The sequence below is a fragment of the Ascaphus truei genome, chromosome 3 (genome assembly GCF_040206685.1).
Source record: "Ascaphus truei isolate aAscTru1 chromosome 3, aAscTru1.hap1, whole genome shotgun sequence".
Taxonomy (NCBI): Eukaryota; Metazoa; Chordata; class Amphibia; order Anura; family Ascaphidae; genus Ascaphus; species Ascaphus truei.
Window position 1 is genome coordinate 258,437,219 of NC_134485.1, and position 17,409 is coordinate 258,454,627.

Consider the following 17,409-nt stretch of genomic DNA (forward strand, 5'->3'; position numbering starts at 1 on the left):
TGTGGAGTAACTTCACACTCACACATTGGGGTTGTTGTGAACAAGGGCATCTTTTATTGTTGGTATAGGCAGACTGCCCCTTGCAGCAAACAGCTTAGCCGCTCATCTCTCTGCTGCACTCCATCTGGAAGGTTCCTCCTTCTCCTAATGGAGTTGCTTTCCACCTCTGCCCTCAGGGAGATTCACCAGCTTGTCTCTCTGCTTTGAGCTGCACAGACTCACAGCTATTGCATCAGACACTCTGCAACACTGTTGCAGACCTTCACATGATTCTCCTGAACAGAGTCAGAACACCAACATAACTGAACTGCTAACTTTAGGCAGTTCTGTGTCTTATATCACCTCTAGAAAACAGACACCCTATGTGTCACTAAGGGTGGACACAAAGCATGTTGTCACTTCCTTTGGGACATATGACACCTCACCAGGGTTTGAGGGCAAACCTCCATGATTGTTACTGGCAACCCTGCATACTTACCAGGATTACTGCCAGCATGAAAGAGATATGTATACCAATTTTACACATGGCTACATTCTCCCCCTGGTGGAACCCAACGGCCCGGCTGGGATCTAATTTTACGGAACCTTCCTTCAGGTAGCACTGCAAAACACAACAATACACATTACAGTACATATCTTTTCATCATAAACATAATAACGGATACATCCTAACGTAGATGTGTAACAACCAGGATTACTCCCTGATGGAGTATCCATTACTGGTACTACCATACCCTCTTAAGGTGGCCTACGCACATCATGGTCCACTGGGTTTAGAGCAGCAATGCTGTAACACTCTGGGTGACATACTGGACACCCACAATCAGCCCATAATTCCTGCCTGGATGCTAGTAGACTGAGAGGATCATGCCCATATACTTCCTTAAGGCATCTCCTGGAGATGTAGACTATCTTTTCTTGATTACACCACTTCTCGTCTAGCACTTCAGGATCCCAATCCTCTAGAGAACTATCAGTATGCGAATCTTCTATGGAACTATCAGAATCCCAATTTTCTTCCCATGATCCTTCCTCCTCATCAGTACTATATCCCCTATCCTCATCAGTGGAACCCATTTCGAACTCAATTTCTCCCTCCTATGGATGGTGAAAATAAAGTAACAACTTTTGGAAATTCCTGGCAACTCTTGCCGACACTGGAGGCACATAGGGTGGTACCCGAGCAACGGGCACAAAATGGGCAACATTACCCAAATCCCCAGACATCCCACTGGAATGAGTGTGCATACCATAACGCTTGACTCCCCCTTTAGCCACATGCTTGATTACAGTACGATTCACCCCCGGAGACTTCACATAGGTTAACACTTCCCTCCCTGATCCCTCATCGGAGGTAAAGCAATCACTCCAGTCCAGGTTCTCCCCAGTCCTTTCATCAGCAGTGTCCCGGGACTCCTCAGACAACCCTTCGCTCGACTGGAACCCAGATGAGGAAGTGACAGGGGCAGGGGCTTTAACTATGGCCGGGGGTTGGGCCTAGGGAAATAAAGCCGGCATACGCAGGGCTACGACCCGCAACTTCGTGCTACCTTGCCCGGTGCCATCGGACTGGCGCTCCGGTTCTCTCATTTCATTGTTCCCAGGCTTCCGCAGGGCCTGCCAGCTCTTCCCGGATCCAGGCGACCTGGTACAGCTACTTGGTCGCGAGGACGCGGCCATTATCCACCCGGCTCCGCTGTGTCCGCCTGATGTGATGTCATAGATCTCGCGGGACTCACCGCCGCCATCTTGGGTTGGGCTCCCCACCGGAACCTCTTCCTCCACAACGACATCCACTGCCGGAAGTGAAGGTCCTGCTCTCCGCTCCGCTCAGGCCTGGGCTAGGCCTTCTTTCGCCGTTGCCACCACCGGCGCCTGTGGAGGGTAAGGATGTGTCTCACCGCTCCTTCGGCTCGGGATGGGATCTTTTCCTCCGTCTGCTCCGCCAGTCACCACGGCCGTGGGACTCCACCGCTCCGGTTGCCTCCGCACATGTGATCTCGGCACCTCGAGACTCCGCACCGCTACCATGCAGGTAAGTGCTGGTTCCTTTGCAGCACCGCTGTAGTGGTCTGCCGGTAGGCGCATCACCACTGACGTCGGGGTTGCTTGCTCCTCGTCCGAGGATCCGAACTCCGACTCGGCAAGTGGCACTCCCATAGAGGACCGAGGGTGAGGTTCTGGGTTCTCACCGCGGTTGTAAACCCCTCTCTCTTCAGGCTCCGTCTTTATCATGAGGAGCGATCCCCATTCTCCGGGATCCACTGGTTCTGCTTTGACCGAGAGCGAGGCTTCAGCTGTCAGTTTAGCTGTGTCCGCTCCCGCCTCCATGGTCTTCCCTAGTACGAAGGGCTGCACGGCCCATAGGTAGTGGATGCCACATTGGGGGCACCTAGCCGTTGTGCTGGCTTCTCCACCGGGCAACCTGCACTGCATGCACAGGCACCGCAATGTCTCTTTGTCCCCAGCCTTGACTACCAGGAAGCCTCCTGGCAATGAATAGGGATATACCCCAATGTCCATCTCGCTCTTTGTAGTGCTGGTTACGGGAGACACTTTGCACAGTGGTCTCTCCTGTTCACCATCTCCTCGCAACTGAGGGACAGGAAGCTCACATCCAGCTCCTCCCTCAGACAACACGGGTCTCGCTTGGCAGAGATAGAGGCCCCTCCCCCTGGTGAATATTTTGGGAGGGTCCCACAGATTCACGTTATGGCCCATAATTGGCTCTGAGCCAGTCACAGTCCTGGAGGGCGCGGCCGCAGCTTTCGCGCCATACCTCCCATCACGGTGGGGTTTTCCTTTTGGCGCCACTCCCGGCCAACTTTCTGCAACTTCAACATTTGCAGCATTTTCTGCACTCGGCCCATGCGGTCTCCCAGGGAAGCGGGAGCCGCCATTTTGGTTCACTCGGCCATTCACTTTAGCAACTGAGGTAGCTCTGTGTGTATTGTACACTGACTGGCAAGCAAATCCATCACTCTCCCCACACACTACTACAATATCCTCCTCACTGTCCTCCGGGGAAGTACCCCGTGGTCCCAGGCAGGACCAAAACGGCGCGGCCACAGCCTTGGCGCCACTCCACAGCAGGCTCGCAAAAGTCGTTTCCGTAGCTTGCTCTTTACCTGCACTCACGCCATGTGCCCTCTCTCCATCAGCCTCCGTCCGCCATTTTGGACCTTCCGCACCGCGCGGATCCTCCATTCTTGCGGTCGCCATTTGGTTACTGTATATGGTTTTATTGTACATGGCGCTCCTCTCTGCGGGGCAGCTGCCACACCGATACAATAAAGATTGCCTTGATGCACCACCTTGTGTACCTAATGTAGGTCTGACTCGTGTTGCACTACCTCAGGCTAGGCTCACTCTTTCTGTGTATGCTGTGTCTCTCCTTTCTCTCCAGTCTGTGCTCTCAGCAGTAAGTGGTCTGGAATGGGCTAGAGTACTCTGGCTCTTCCATGCAGTACTTGGGCGTCTACCTCTCTTGGTCAGCCTAGCGCAGACCCTCTCCAGGATTCCTGACAACGTTAACGGGCTATCCCTTTAGGCATCCTACCACTAGCACTACCTCAAGGTGACTAGAACAGCTATAGCCCGGCTCCAGACTCCCAACTCCTCTCAGGTTCCCAGGTCGTCCCTGCGGTCTTACAACTCCATCAGCTCCCCTGACTACCCCTGGGTCCCGTCCCAACACAGCACAAAGTGGCAGCATACACTCTCCTGTTTCCCAGTGTGCCTAGAAAAAGCCTGTCCTGTTGACAGATATCTCAGCAGCGCCTCCAAATGTAACGGATTTTCTGGACCTGACTGACCCACCCAATCTCATATTGCCCCCTGTGGTCTAACCAGCCCCCATTACATGGTCGTGTCTGGTGGTGTAAGTTACTAAGTTACTAAGGAGTATTGGTTCAGACTTCATATGGACTTTGCTGGCCCATTCCAATGGAAGATTTTGCTGATAGTTGTGGAATCCTACTCAAAATGGCTCAAGGCCTGACTTCCAGGTTCCTGCTTGCTGAAAATGTCACTCCATTCTGGACAACTGGAGTCAGTCAAGGCAGGCTGCTCATGGAATGTCATCTTAAGACCGTCTCAACCCAGACATATAACAAATTACATGACTCTGTGCTCCTTTATTCCACATAATCTCATATTCAGTAGAAACTATGAAGTGGATTCCTGAAAAATTCACTGAGATCACTAGACTTGTCTCCCATAGGGTTTACACCACAGATTGACAAGACTTTTATTATCATGTTGACCAGTTACGAAGATGCGTATTGCCTTTTGAAGAACCCCAGGGTGAGTTTCATCTGGAGCAAACTATTGATGTTATCATTGTGAGAAGAAAAAGAGAGGAACCTCGCTCTCAACCCTAGACTGGGGGTGGAAGGGACACTGTGTGCTGCCAGGGAAAAGATAAAGGCTATATGTGGGGTGATGGATTGTGTCAAAGAGGCACAATCCACTCAGAGTATCCCTCTAGTAGGCGCACTCCAGTGCAGAATATATTATATATATCATTCTGTGTGATCAGTATGAAACTCTAGTGAACAGTTAAAAGAAACTTTAATATTTTATATTAATCGTAATAGTAATAATAGTAAAAACAGCGCAGAGTATTATACTTCTAGTGTATAGGATTTAGAATGACATAGCTCATAGATGGAGATTTGTGGGTATAGCCACAACGAGATGACTGTGCATGTGGGTCCACTGATACCTTATATGCACGTGTCCAGACAGCGTAAATGCATACACCCTATGTGTGCATTGATGGAAGTGTAACGGATTTTCTGGACCTGACTGACCCACCCAATCTCATATTGGCCCCTGTGGTCTAACCAGCCCCCATTACATGGTGATGTCTGTTGGTGCACCTGTTGGCAACAGGACTCCTGAGTCTCCCGCATGATGTTGTGTGGGGATTGTCAACCCAGACAGGCAGCTGAGGTAGTGTGCGTAAGTCCTACCTACATACAGTGCAGCGCCTCCACCTCATCAGGATCTCTGCGTCCGCAAGGAGATGGTTCTGATGAGGAGCTCCTTCTTGGTGGTGCCTTCCACTGTGGAGTAACTTCACACTTACACATTGGGGTTGTTGTGAACAAGGGCATCTTTTACTGTTGGTATAGGCAGACTGCCCCTCGCAGCAAACAGCTTAGCCGCTCATCTCTCTGCTGCACTCCATCTGGAAGGTTCCTCCTTCTCCTAATAGAGTTGCTTTCCACCTCTCCCCTCAGAGAGATTCACCAGCTTGTCTCTCTGCTTTGAGCTGCACAGACTCACAGCTATTGCATCAGACACTCCACATGACTCTCCTGAACAGAGTCAGAACACCAACAGAACTGAACTGCTAACTTTAGGCAGTGCTGTGTCTTATATCACCTCTAGAAAACAGACACCCTCTGTGTCACTAAGGGTGGACACAAAGCATGTTGTCACTTCCTTTGGGACATATGACACCTCACCAGGGTTTGAGGGCAAACCTCCATGATTGTTACTGGCAACCCTGCATACTTACCAGGATTACTGCCAGCATGAAAGATATATGTACACCAATTTTACACATGGCTACAGAAGTCGTTTTTGGGGTTGTGGGTTAGTAAGCCCCTGGATATCGGCTGTAGATGAGTCCTATAGTGAAATTGCTCATCTATAGTTGTCAGAGGTGTGTATCTCTCCAGTGGATCATGACCATGCAGTAGGTAGTGTTGTGGGTGTGTTGTTAGTCACACACCCTACATAGATGAATATCTCTTCAATGGATTGTATTCATGCAGTGAGTAGTGTATGTAAAGAACTGTCAGTATGGTATACTGTGGTTAATTAACAGTGCTGCCTCTATGTGTCCAGAGTTGAATGTATACAGTGTCTCGTCCGTAGTGTGTGTGAGGGTCTAGGGTGACATCTCTTGTGATGACCTTAGTACTATATATCCGTAGCTAAGGTAGTGTTAATATTGCTACTGTGTTTTATATATAGTATGTCCGGGCAAGTAGGTTGATTCACAGAGTGTGCCTGTACTTGTGTCAAGCTATGATGGTGCACACACATAGAGTTCACAGAAACTCCGGTTTACATGGATACAGGGTATGCCTTGGGTACAACTAAAGATCATCATTTGGTGTACTATTGGGTACAGATATCACTTTATTAGCAGTATTCCTTCTGTGATGCTATTTGTCAATGTATACATAACTATACTTGCTGAGAACATGTACTTGCCTTCATCGTAATATAAATCCCGTGGATTTGTGCCTATATGTATGTATACATAGACAGTGCGCGGGCAGCGTCAGTCACTCGTCCGCTATCCTGTCTATATGGCAGTAGTCCAGCACTGTTCACGGGTCTGGTCCGAGGGAGGGAACACTGTGGTATGTAGTGTTTGAGATAATGTTATCTCTGTTACTCCGATTTAATTCCGCATTCTTGTTATTCTTAGTGAGCTGTATTATTAGTGTACTTCAGTATCTTCTTCACATAGGATGGTAATGTATTCAGAATTTCAGTGTTTACTGTTGCTTCTCGCACAGCATGAAGCAGATGTTCGCCGTGTGTAGGGCGTGTATATACAGCCACACGCAAATGTGTGCTAGATAGCCCTTAATTGGTAATGCCATAGGGTTAATTGCTTCTATTACTGCCGTGAGCGTGGCTGCCATATGATTCTAGTGGCAGTCAGTGAAATACAGATACCATTCTATGTACCTGAAGAGCCATATATGGACATTATGGTGGGTGTGAGGAAGGGGTTAAATGCTCTAGACCCCACTGCTGGGTGGAGATTTAGCGCACCCTTGCTCCCACCAGATTATGCCTAAATCATGAACACAGTACCCTTTTCGATTGAGACAGTGATAATGCTATCGCCAAAAATTGATTTCAAACTTCAGTAAATTATCCCCAGACTTTGTATATGGTTAATAACTTGTGTAGCTCTTAAAATCCACCATGAATATTATATTCAGTGGTATGAGCCCTCGCAAAATACCTATACATAGTGAAGCCAAAGTTGGCTATAGGGAGGACACTGTTATGTACACTGCTATGTACAGGGTGCGTAGCCTCAGCTAGATTTATTAAAGGCTTCATTGGTAGCAATGTAAAGTTGTATCCTTTTACCTCCGCCGTTCAGTGAGAGTGGCCAACGTGTGACCGCAAGTGCAGGCAGGATATATTGTGCTGTGTATTTTCACATATACCAACACATTCGTCTGGGGAGTAGTTTAAGAGTTTGACCTAATACTTAGAAGTATAAATAATTATATCATGATCGAATTGATCAATGAAGATGCGCATGAGTAGCAGATAAAGTATGGTGAAATAAAACTGCCGGCTGACCCGACGTACGTTTCATCGTTTTAAACGACTTCTTCCGGAAGTGTCCTTTTAGCCTTGAGACAAGTGGAGGGTATAGTTTAATGTACACGAGTTGTGGCTTGGGAGACCTAAAATGTGAAAGCCCTGAAAGAGAGCCCACCCTTAACTAGAGATTTGAAATGATGGAGGAGGAGAGGGAAGTAGTTATGAATAGACAGCAGGGAAGAAGGTAGGGAAAAGTGGAATTTATACAGTATGAGAGGATAAGGAGTCTAAGACCACCCGCACAATACAGGGATTTATCCCTGTAAAAACAATCACAAATTGTCACATATTGCAATCGTTAAGACAATTAAAAATAAAAATTCACTGCTTCCACGAGTGATTTCTTTTGTGAGCATAAGGGTCATTATTTGTAGAATGAGCCTGGATAGGCTCTTGTGTTACATATACTGTACAGTATTAAGAGAGCAGTACAATTGAGTTATAGGTACTGAAATATGGACAGCAACTATTACTATAGCAATAATGACTACGCGCAATAAGCATAATAAATATGTCCACTGTTGGTATCAATATTCTTACAACCGTGTACAATAAGAACAAATTATTTATTGAAAATTCCCTTGAAGCTACATTACACTACCACTTAAACTGCATATTATGAGATGATCTGTACCATGGGAGGTTTGTTTATACTGTATTGCAGATCTAAACCCTTGTATCTAAGAATAGTTCATGAACATATTTTCCCATCCAGAAAGAATGAGCCACAGGTCACTTCCTCAAATATTTATGTGACTACATATGTGACGCTGATTTGTATTGTTGCATGCTCATTTTCAATGTTGTTTTATTTTAATTGACAAAGGAGAAAATGGTGCAAAATGTGGACATTAAGGGGCTTATTCTAGTAGCTTCGATAAGTGACTTAGAGAGAATTTTGGGCACTTCTCGAATGAGTTTGCAAGTGTAGCTATTAAGAAAGCTTCGATAACATGCCAAACTCACTCGAGAAGTGCTTCTCCCTGATCAGCAGCGCTCCCACTCACAAAATGCTCAAACTCACATTTCTTGTGAAATCAAACTAGTCTAGTAGCTCTGAGAGGCACATCGCGGCTGCAACTCGCAAGCAACTTGCAGGTTCTTATCTCACCACCTCAAGGATGGCGAGATGGGATCCGCGATGTGACTCTGAAGAAAAAAATGTATTTTTACTGCATCGGATTGAAGCCGGGTGTCTCCGGAGCTGCCCCACATTAATACCAGCAACAGAGACCCCGAGCTTCAATATTGTGTTCTTAAAAGCAAATTAAAACAGTGTGATCGCCTGTAAGAGCTGTGCAGAGAGATGCCGCTCTCTCTGTGCAGCTCTTACAGACAGAAGGTAGATCGCACAGGCAGAACTTAGAAAAAGGCTGAGATAAAGGCACTGCTATCCCGGGCGGTATGGCATTTTCCTACCTAACGATATCTGACTTGTGATAACTCTTTCTGAATACCATGATAAAACAAATAATTCAGACCATGAGTTAGGCCGTGCCTATAGTGTCGTTGATGGCGACACGGCGGGTGACGTCACCTGTCGCCACCGGCGAAAGTTATGGGGTTGCGGGATTCCGGTAATTTGATTTGTTCAAGGGCCGTCACGTGACGCGACAGCCCTTGAAAAATCTAATTTTGCCAGCTTCCAGTTTCCGCGACGGCGACGGCGCTCCGTCGCTTTGTCGCCATCGCGCACACTATAAGTGCACGCTGCGGCGGCAATGTATTTGTTTTCGGGCGACGTCACCGGCACTATAAGAGCGGCCTTAGGGTCATGCCAAACCATTGGATTTTACAGTGATAACATCGAAGCTACTAGAATAAGCCCCTAAAATGGATGTATGGTCTTATTTCTCACTGTCCCTTTCATCCATTTATCCCCATCTGTTTATTTATTATTCTCTCTGCCATTCCTTTCCTACTCATCTGCTTTTTCTGAGAGTTGGAAGAAGAATAAGGTATAACTGACTTAGCATGTCTATAATAAATCCTATCCTCTCTCTCTTATCCCCCTTCCCCCCATCCCATCCCCATCCCCACCCCATCCTAAGAATACTTTGTATGGAAAGGTTATAAAACAGCAGCTGATGGCTAGTACTGTGGAAGTAAGGAATTTTTACTATTTAGCTTATATGGTTGAAGACCTTATATGTAGACGCTATGGATACAATCCAGATAAACAAAAAATGTTAATGCCATGTACAGAAATACACTAACAATAGGAAATGACTATGTATGTAGTATTTTCTGTATAAAAAAATTGGTCTGAGAGCAAGGTCAGTTAGAGAGGAAACATCAGCAGAAGATATTCACCAGAAAGGAGTCACGAGTTACCAACTAGAAGGAACGCATATCAACTTGTATTGAATACCACATGCCTGTAAGTAACTTGAAGAATAAAAAGCTTCTTTATTTGCCAAAGCTTAAATGCTGAAATGTATAATCTCGGAAGAAGATAAACGAGATTTGACATTAAACGATGTCTGAGTCTTAGCATATACTGAAGCAAATCAAATCCTGCATACTATGTATCCAAATCTTAACACTGTAAATTCATTAATTTTGTAAACTTTTTTTTTGTAAATAGAGCAATTCACCAACCTGCCACCCTTGCAGTTTGCATTGTTGAAGAACATGACGGCATTTCTCTTCAGGTGATACTTTCTGTTTCTCCCTTGTTGCTATTTCTGTCAAGTGCTTATACCTGAAATTAAATTGAACATTAAGTTGGTTACTATTTCTACTAAGGAAATGCAGTTTCACAGCTGTCAAATGTGTTTTATACAGTACAAATGTGTTTTTTTTTCCACCTCTCATTTTACTTTCCATGTTACAATAGGCGTACAGATGTAGCAGGCTACATTGCGTCTGCTGGTGCCCTCCCATGGGTGAAACGGCGTGTAAAACCCATTCTATTTTTGTGGGCAGCTGATTCAAGACACTGGCTGCTTCTCTCGTTGGCTCATTTTATTACAGTATGTATCGCAGCAACACACAAGAGAGTTAGCTACAGTACATAAGTATGTCATTTGAAATAATATTCAAGCAATCCTTGCAAGTGTAAGCCCTGTAAGTTCACAGAAGTCCTTTTTCTTAAAAACTCGAATACACCTTGATTGTTAAGAACTTTGGTATCGTCAGCAAAATAGTAGGTGTTAAACCAATATACTGTAGTATTTGTGCTGATTTACTGTATGCATATACATAACAATGACCATTACAGACATACTGGATTTGCCCTGCCAAAGGAAAGATAGAAATGGTCATAGTGCCCACGTCTATTTAGCAAATTAATAGCAGACTGAAAATATTTGCAGACCAGTATTACATTGCATATGCTACACACAGCTTTTCTTCTACAGCTACAGTATGCTATCCCGATGTACCATTATTACTACACAGAAACATTGAGTAGACTGCATGTCTTTAAATATTCTGAAATATATCATTAAACAAATCAATACAACTATAAAACATAATGAATGAAGTCATAACATCTCCTCCTCTCTTTTTCATTTATGTAGTAGAGGTACAATCTACGTGACCACCTTATTAAGGTTCACAGAACAAACACTGGTGAGTCTCAGACCTGGCTAACCACAAGAAAATTAGGCACATACCCATGCCTACTATGCAATCATTGCAACTCAGTAATTAAAGTAGAATTTTTCCAACATCTCAAGCTTGGAAAAAAATTAGGAGATCAAAAATGTCTTTACAGTACTGTACGTACAATTCAATCATTAGAGAATGTAATCTTTGAAAGATCCTATTTTAGTACAGACTGACTCTCCAGTAGCCAAACATATTTTAGAAATTAAACATAATATTAGTCAGCTTAGATTTGAAGTTATAGATTGTGTATCCCCCATTTAGGAGAGGAAGAGAAGATAGGAAAAACATATTCTTGCTGAAGGAATGCAAATGGATACATGAATTGGACTGTGTGTCACTGAAAGGTATGAATGAAAGCAGAGTTTATTTTTTAGGTAATGTTAGAGATATTCTTTTTATACCATATCATAATATGTATTCTGATATATGTATGTATATATGTATAATTACCTTTTATATTTTATCTAGACAGTTACACTAGATTTTTTTATATTGGTTTGTTTACAATACATACCTGAGAATCCACCACTGGATCCATGAGAGAAAGAGACCTAGGGCCTCATGCACTAAGCGCCGAAAAAATCTCTTCGGCAAGTGTTGCTGATAGGCATCATTTTGGCGATTTGCCCTCGCAGTATTCAGTAAGGGCTGAATCCATGCTGATCCCTGCCGAATCTCTGCGAAAGCAAAACGCCGATGAGTCGGTGATAAAAAAATCCTGGCCCCCGATAGCCTGGCGATAGGTCGTTTCGTCCGATATGTGTTTGCAGCAGAGAGAGACCCACCGCTCTCTCTGCGCAAACATCTGCAAAATGAAAACATATCAAAACAACTTTTACTCATAGTGTACATGTTCAGGGGGTCTCCGGAGCTGAACCGCATTGGTTTCAGGTCCGGGGACCCCCTGCTTCCCGAGATACAGGCCCCTTTATGAGGTGCCGGTATCCCTCTGCATTAAAATGTCCCGATCACGTGACCGCGGAATGTAAACAAAGCAGAGGGATACCGGCACCCCATAAAGGGGCCTGTATCTCGGGAAGCAGGGGGTCCCCGGACCTAAAACCAAAGCGGTTCAGCTCCGGAGACCCTCTGCACATCTACACTATGAGTAAAACACATATATAAATAAATAATCATTACTTACCTTTGCGGCTATGTGCTCTGGTAACGAAGCAGCATGAATGTATTTTTAATAATAGTGTACTGTGAGCAGGGGGTCCCCTGAGCTGAACCGCATTGCTTTGTGGACCAGGGACCCCCTGCTTCCCGAGTTACAGGTCCCGGTATGTGTCATCGGGTGGCAGTGTCGCCGCCATCTTTATAGCACCCCATTCGCGCCGTGCCCGCTATAAATATGGCGGCGACACTGTAACCGATGCCCCAAACCGGGGCCTGTGACTCGGGAAGCAGGGGGTCTCTGAGCAACAAATCAATGCGGTTCAGCTCAGGAGCCCCCTGCTTCCGCACAATATTATTAAAATACATAAGATATAGATCGATATATACATACAGGGTAAGATATGATGTTGTTTTAAAAGCTTGATTTACTGTGTTTTAAATTATTTTGGCTATGCTGCTATGCATAAATGTGTGTGTCATGTATTTTAAAATTAGATAGATGTAATTTTTGCTATTGTATGGTGTACTTTAGGTCAGGGTGAGGCTTGCTTTTGTATATTGTATTCTTGTTGGTACTTATATTTTTTCAGAGGATAACTTTTTCTGTTCAACGATTGAATTAGTTAATTGTTTAATTGTTAGGGATGGAATGTAAATTGTTTAGGGATTTAATTAATGAATGCTAATTGATTTGTGGTTACTGGATTGGTTTAAATAGTATACTTGTTTGGATGTATTGGTATTTTGTTTGGAATATGTTATTGTTAACATTCATTTGCAGAATGTATATGGTGCATAGATTGTATGCATCATGTATACAATGTAAATGCAATGTTTTCAGTGGCATTTGTGGCTTTTGATTGGCATTTGAAGATTTTGATTGGAAGATCAGATTGGATTATTAAAGAAAATTGATTTTATTGTATTGTGTCTGTATGGAGAAGTGGTATTTGTAGTACAGCATGTTTTTGATAACCCTTCTACATTTATTTGTATATTGGTTCATCATGTGTGTGTGTGTGTGTATATATATATATATATATATATATATATATATATATATATATATATATATATATATATATTAGAAAAAGAAAAGAGAAAAAGCGCCCGATCCTTGTGTAAAATCAGATGAACATTTTAATATGACACGGACAAGACAAATGCACACTTACAATTTGTCTAATAAAAACAGGCATTTTATGGGACCTGCCCATGCACCAAACGAAGACTCCACGGTCACCTCCGCTCTGTGATAGCCAAGATGGTTCTGTAGCCAGTGTCTGTGAACGCCGTGAGCTCCAGGATAGATGGAATCCACTTGTATGGAGCTGTTAGCAGCGTGCGTCCACCATTCTTCTCACGCATGTGATGCCGGGACCCGGAAGAACTTCACTTCACAATGTCTCTCTGGTGCTATAGCAGGTCAACCACGTCAGCCACCGTAGTTCCAAATGTAACTATCCCTACGCGTTTCTTCCGTGTAAGCGGATTTCATCAGGGGATCTCCTGGGATAGTTACATGTATATGCGCGAACATATATAGGCAACTCAATGCGCAAAATGTAATCTAGCGCAGTCCCTTAATTCTTCAAGGGCTATCCCCACTGCGTGTATAACGGCACCCATGTATGGACACTACCTTAAAGACCTGTATGAGGATCTGTAATTACAAGTGCCCAAGCTATATAAAGCAAGGCACCTTTGGGGAGGCTATGTTATGCTGGCATATTAAAGCATGTTAGAATCTATTTGGTTGTTTGCTTAATCCTATACACAGAGGGACCCGTTCCAGCATAAGGACGCATAGCTCACACAGCTCCCTTACAAAAACCAATACATTAAACAAAAAACAAAAAGCATGTGTAATGATGTGTGCATCACTGTAAGATATATTGTTATCAATGTCCCACTATAATAAATACTATAACTACAATGACTAAAATAGTCTAAAATCGAAAACAAGATACCAGGTATGGTCACACCAATCTATTCCTAAATAGAGTGACCAATGGGCTTTTATTAAATATGCCCAATGAGACAACATGTAAATGACAAGAGTATGCCTTACCGGAGCCAACATTCATACTGTGCTCCATAAGCAAACTCTGTCCTAAAGTCAGCTTGTATCCGACAGGACATATTTATGCAACATGTCACATTTTTAGAAGTCTCATATATACCATATAGTGTCTATGATCTCGAAGCGGGACATGGAACCAACTTGAATCACACACCAACACCCTAGGGTGATAAAGTGAAAATGACAATACAAGGGCACATATAGAAATAACACATGCAGACGTAATGCAGAGATATAATAAACAATTGTTCATCAGCACAAAATGTCATAGTCCTGACTTCATTCATAGAAAACATCCCAATGAAAAATCTTCGTTTAGGCCAAAAGGGGCCACAGTTTTTAATTCAAAGATGTGCCTCGCTTCGCTTTGCAATAAAAGTCTGTTTCAATCACACCCTCGTGCGAGTGCTCGGACCTGTGAGATAGGCATGCACCTGAACATTTTTTGGCACATTTTTACTTTTTGTCTAGTATATATATTATTTTTTAATTTTTTTTTTTTTTTTTTTTTTCATTTTTTATTATAATTGGCATTTACAGGTTAACACTGGTTGTTTCATGTAACATTATACAATCATTACTGGTATCTGGTGCAACATTTTGCCACACGTCACCAGCGGGGCAGCATTTTGTGTGTGTTGGGGAAAGTGCGCTGTCTTTAAACTTGTTCCTTTATATATATATATATATATATATATATATATATATATATATATATATATATATATATATATATAAAATAAAAAATAAAAAAAAATATATATATATATATACATATATATAAAATAAAAAAATAAAAAAAAATATATATATATATATATATATATATATATATATATAAAGCAGAAAATAGCCGTGTTGGTCCAGTTGCGATAGTGCAGAATAAATGAGTTCTTCAGTATTAGGTGATACTTTTTTTATTGGACTAACAATTTATGTCATAGGACAAGCTTTCGAGAGTTCTCCTCTCTTCTTCAGGTCAGCAATACTTGCGTGAGAACCACCCGAGGCCCCGCAGACACCTGTGGGTCTGACCCGGGGCTCCCAGACATCCGCGGGCCTTCCGTGGGGACCCAATTGTGGCCCACGGTGACCCAAGGAGACCACCTGGGGGCCTGGCTCTTGGCGGGACCCACCAACAGGCCTGCAGAACCTGTGTGAAACAAGTTGCTGGTACCCTGTAGGTCTGTCAGGTGTCAAGCCAGCCCGCCGGTGACTCGCGTGGGGCTGGGGTATGAACCCTGTATGTAAAATAATAAATCATGTATTTATGGGGGGGCACAGGGAGTGGGTAATGTATTTAATAAATAGAATGATGCTTATTGTGGGGCAGTGTATTGTTTTTATTGTGGGTACTGGGGGGGGAGGGGGTATTGGCCCCAAGGGTATGTGGGTAGGCCTCCCTTGTGGGTAGTGGGTGAGGGTGGTTAGGCCTCACTGGGTGGGGAGTTAGTGTGGGAGGGTATGTAGGCCTCCCGAGTGGTGGGTGAAGGTGGGTTAACCCCTTAATGACTGTAACGGTTAATAACCGCTATGGTGATTAAGGGGTTAGGGGACATTACATTGGATGTTTTCATTCTTGTGTCTGTTTTGCAGCAGCGGAGGGAACATGGCCAGGATGAAGATGAGGATGGCCTTCATCATGGCAGCCAGACATGGGTGAGTGCTATATGTATTTAATGTATTGATTGGTGTTTATATATTTAAAATGGGCACATTCACTATTATCCATTTGTGGATAATAGTAATTGTGCCCATTACTATACTGTATGTGTTATGGGGGGTGCTATTTATTTATAAGTATGTATGTGTTTTTACATTAATTGGGGGGGGGCACATAATTGGTACTGCAGGCCTGCGGTTAACACCGAGGGCCCCCGCCGGCCTATAGTATCATTGATTTGCATATATGTGTATGTTAGGGGGGTATAGGGGTTGTTGGGGTTATATATATATATATATATATATATATATATATATATATATATATATATATAAAAATATACATATATATATATTTATTTATTTATATTTATTTATTTATTTAGATATATTTATTTATTTATTTAGTGTGGGGCTGTTGTGTGTGATTTTTTTTATTGTGGGTAGCGGGTGTGTGTGAAGGGGGTATTAGCCCCAACGGTGGTTGTTTAGAGCTTGCGGGTGGGTAGCGGGAGGCCTTAACCCCTTCATCACCGTAACAGTATTCACTGCTACGGTCGTGAAGGGGTTAAGTGCACCCGCAACCCCCATGAAAGCCCTAAACAAACAACAAGGTCCAAATACCCCCTTCACCCACCCCCGCTACCCACAATAAAGCTGGCACGGTGGGTTATATATATATATATATATATATGTATATAAGTGTCAAAAGGAGTGCTATTGGGCGTGGCTAATGGGTTTAAAGCTCGCCCCTCCCCACTGTCCAAGTAAGCAGGTTTTCTTTTCATGCAGCTGGTTGCGACAGGTTCAATGCTAGGACCATCCTTCCTCTAATTATAGAGGTAAATAAGGATTTTAATCAGTTAGTGATAGGACCTGCGATATTATGGTCATGCCTTGAAAGTGGCTTACAGGCTTATACGCTTTGGCCAAAGGGTTAACTAAATTACCCTTTTTTCAAGAGATATATAGGTATTTCACTGTGTATTTTTGTCACGTTGGATGTTGCTCTGGACTTTTTTGTTTCTTGTTTTTGTTTTTTTTGTTTTTTCCAAATATTTTTATTGGGTGGTTACACAGGTACATACATATAACAATGTTAACATCCCAATACAGAAGGTTTTTAAATTTTTGTAGGATAGGGGCACGGATAACTGCCCAAAAGGTGTGGCTTCCCTAACGGAGGGGAGCATAGCCTAGTACGAAAGTAGGAAAGAGAAGATAGAGAGCGAGGGAGAGGGGGGAGAGTAGGGGGGGTGTTTTCCACGGGCGACCGGCCTCAGAGTTTCCTGGCTTGTAATTGTGAATGAGGTGGGTGTGGCACGTTTTCATGTGGGCGATATCCCTTTCTATAGGAGGGGGAGGGAGAGGGGATAGGTCCCTTCTTATAAAATCAACCAGGGTTCCCATATTTTGTAGAATGAGTTAGTTTTTTGCTTCAGGTAGGCTGTGAGCTTTTCCATAAGCATAACTTCATTGATCCTTTTTTTTTAATCATTCCCTTAGAGGGGGGGTTTGTTTCTTCCAGGAGGCCGCAACTTCACATCTCGCCGCTG

The 17,409-nt window shown here is 43.6% G+C and overlaps 1 protein-coding gene across 6 annotated transcripts in view; it reads right to left on the minus strand.

Moving 5' to 3' along the window:
* Positions 1-17,409, minus strand: part of MYO16 (myosin XVI) — a 539,667-nt gene that overhangs the window by 99,182 nt on the left and 423,076 nt on the right. For all 6 annotated transcript variants that reach the window (XM_075590716.1, XM_075590715.1, XM_075590717.1 and 3 more), the window contains one exon: positions 9,976-10,078. In XM_075590716.1, coding sequence (XP_075446831.1) covers positions 9,976-10,078 — 103 coding nt within the window. The remainder of the gene's footprint in view (positions 1-9,975; positions 10,079-17,409) is intronic.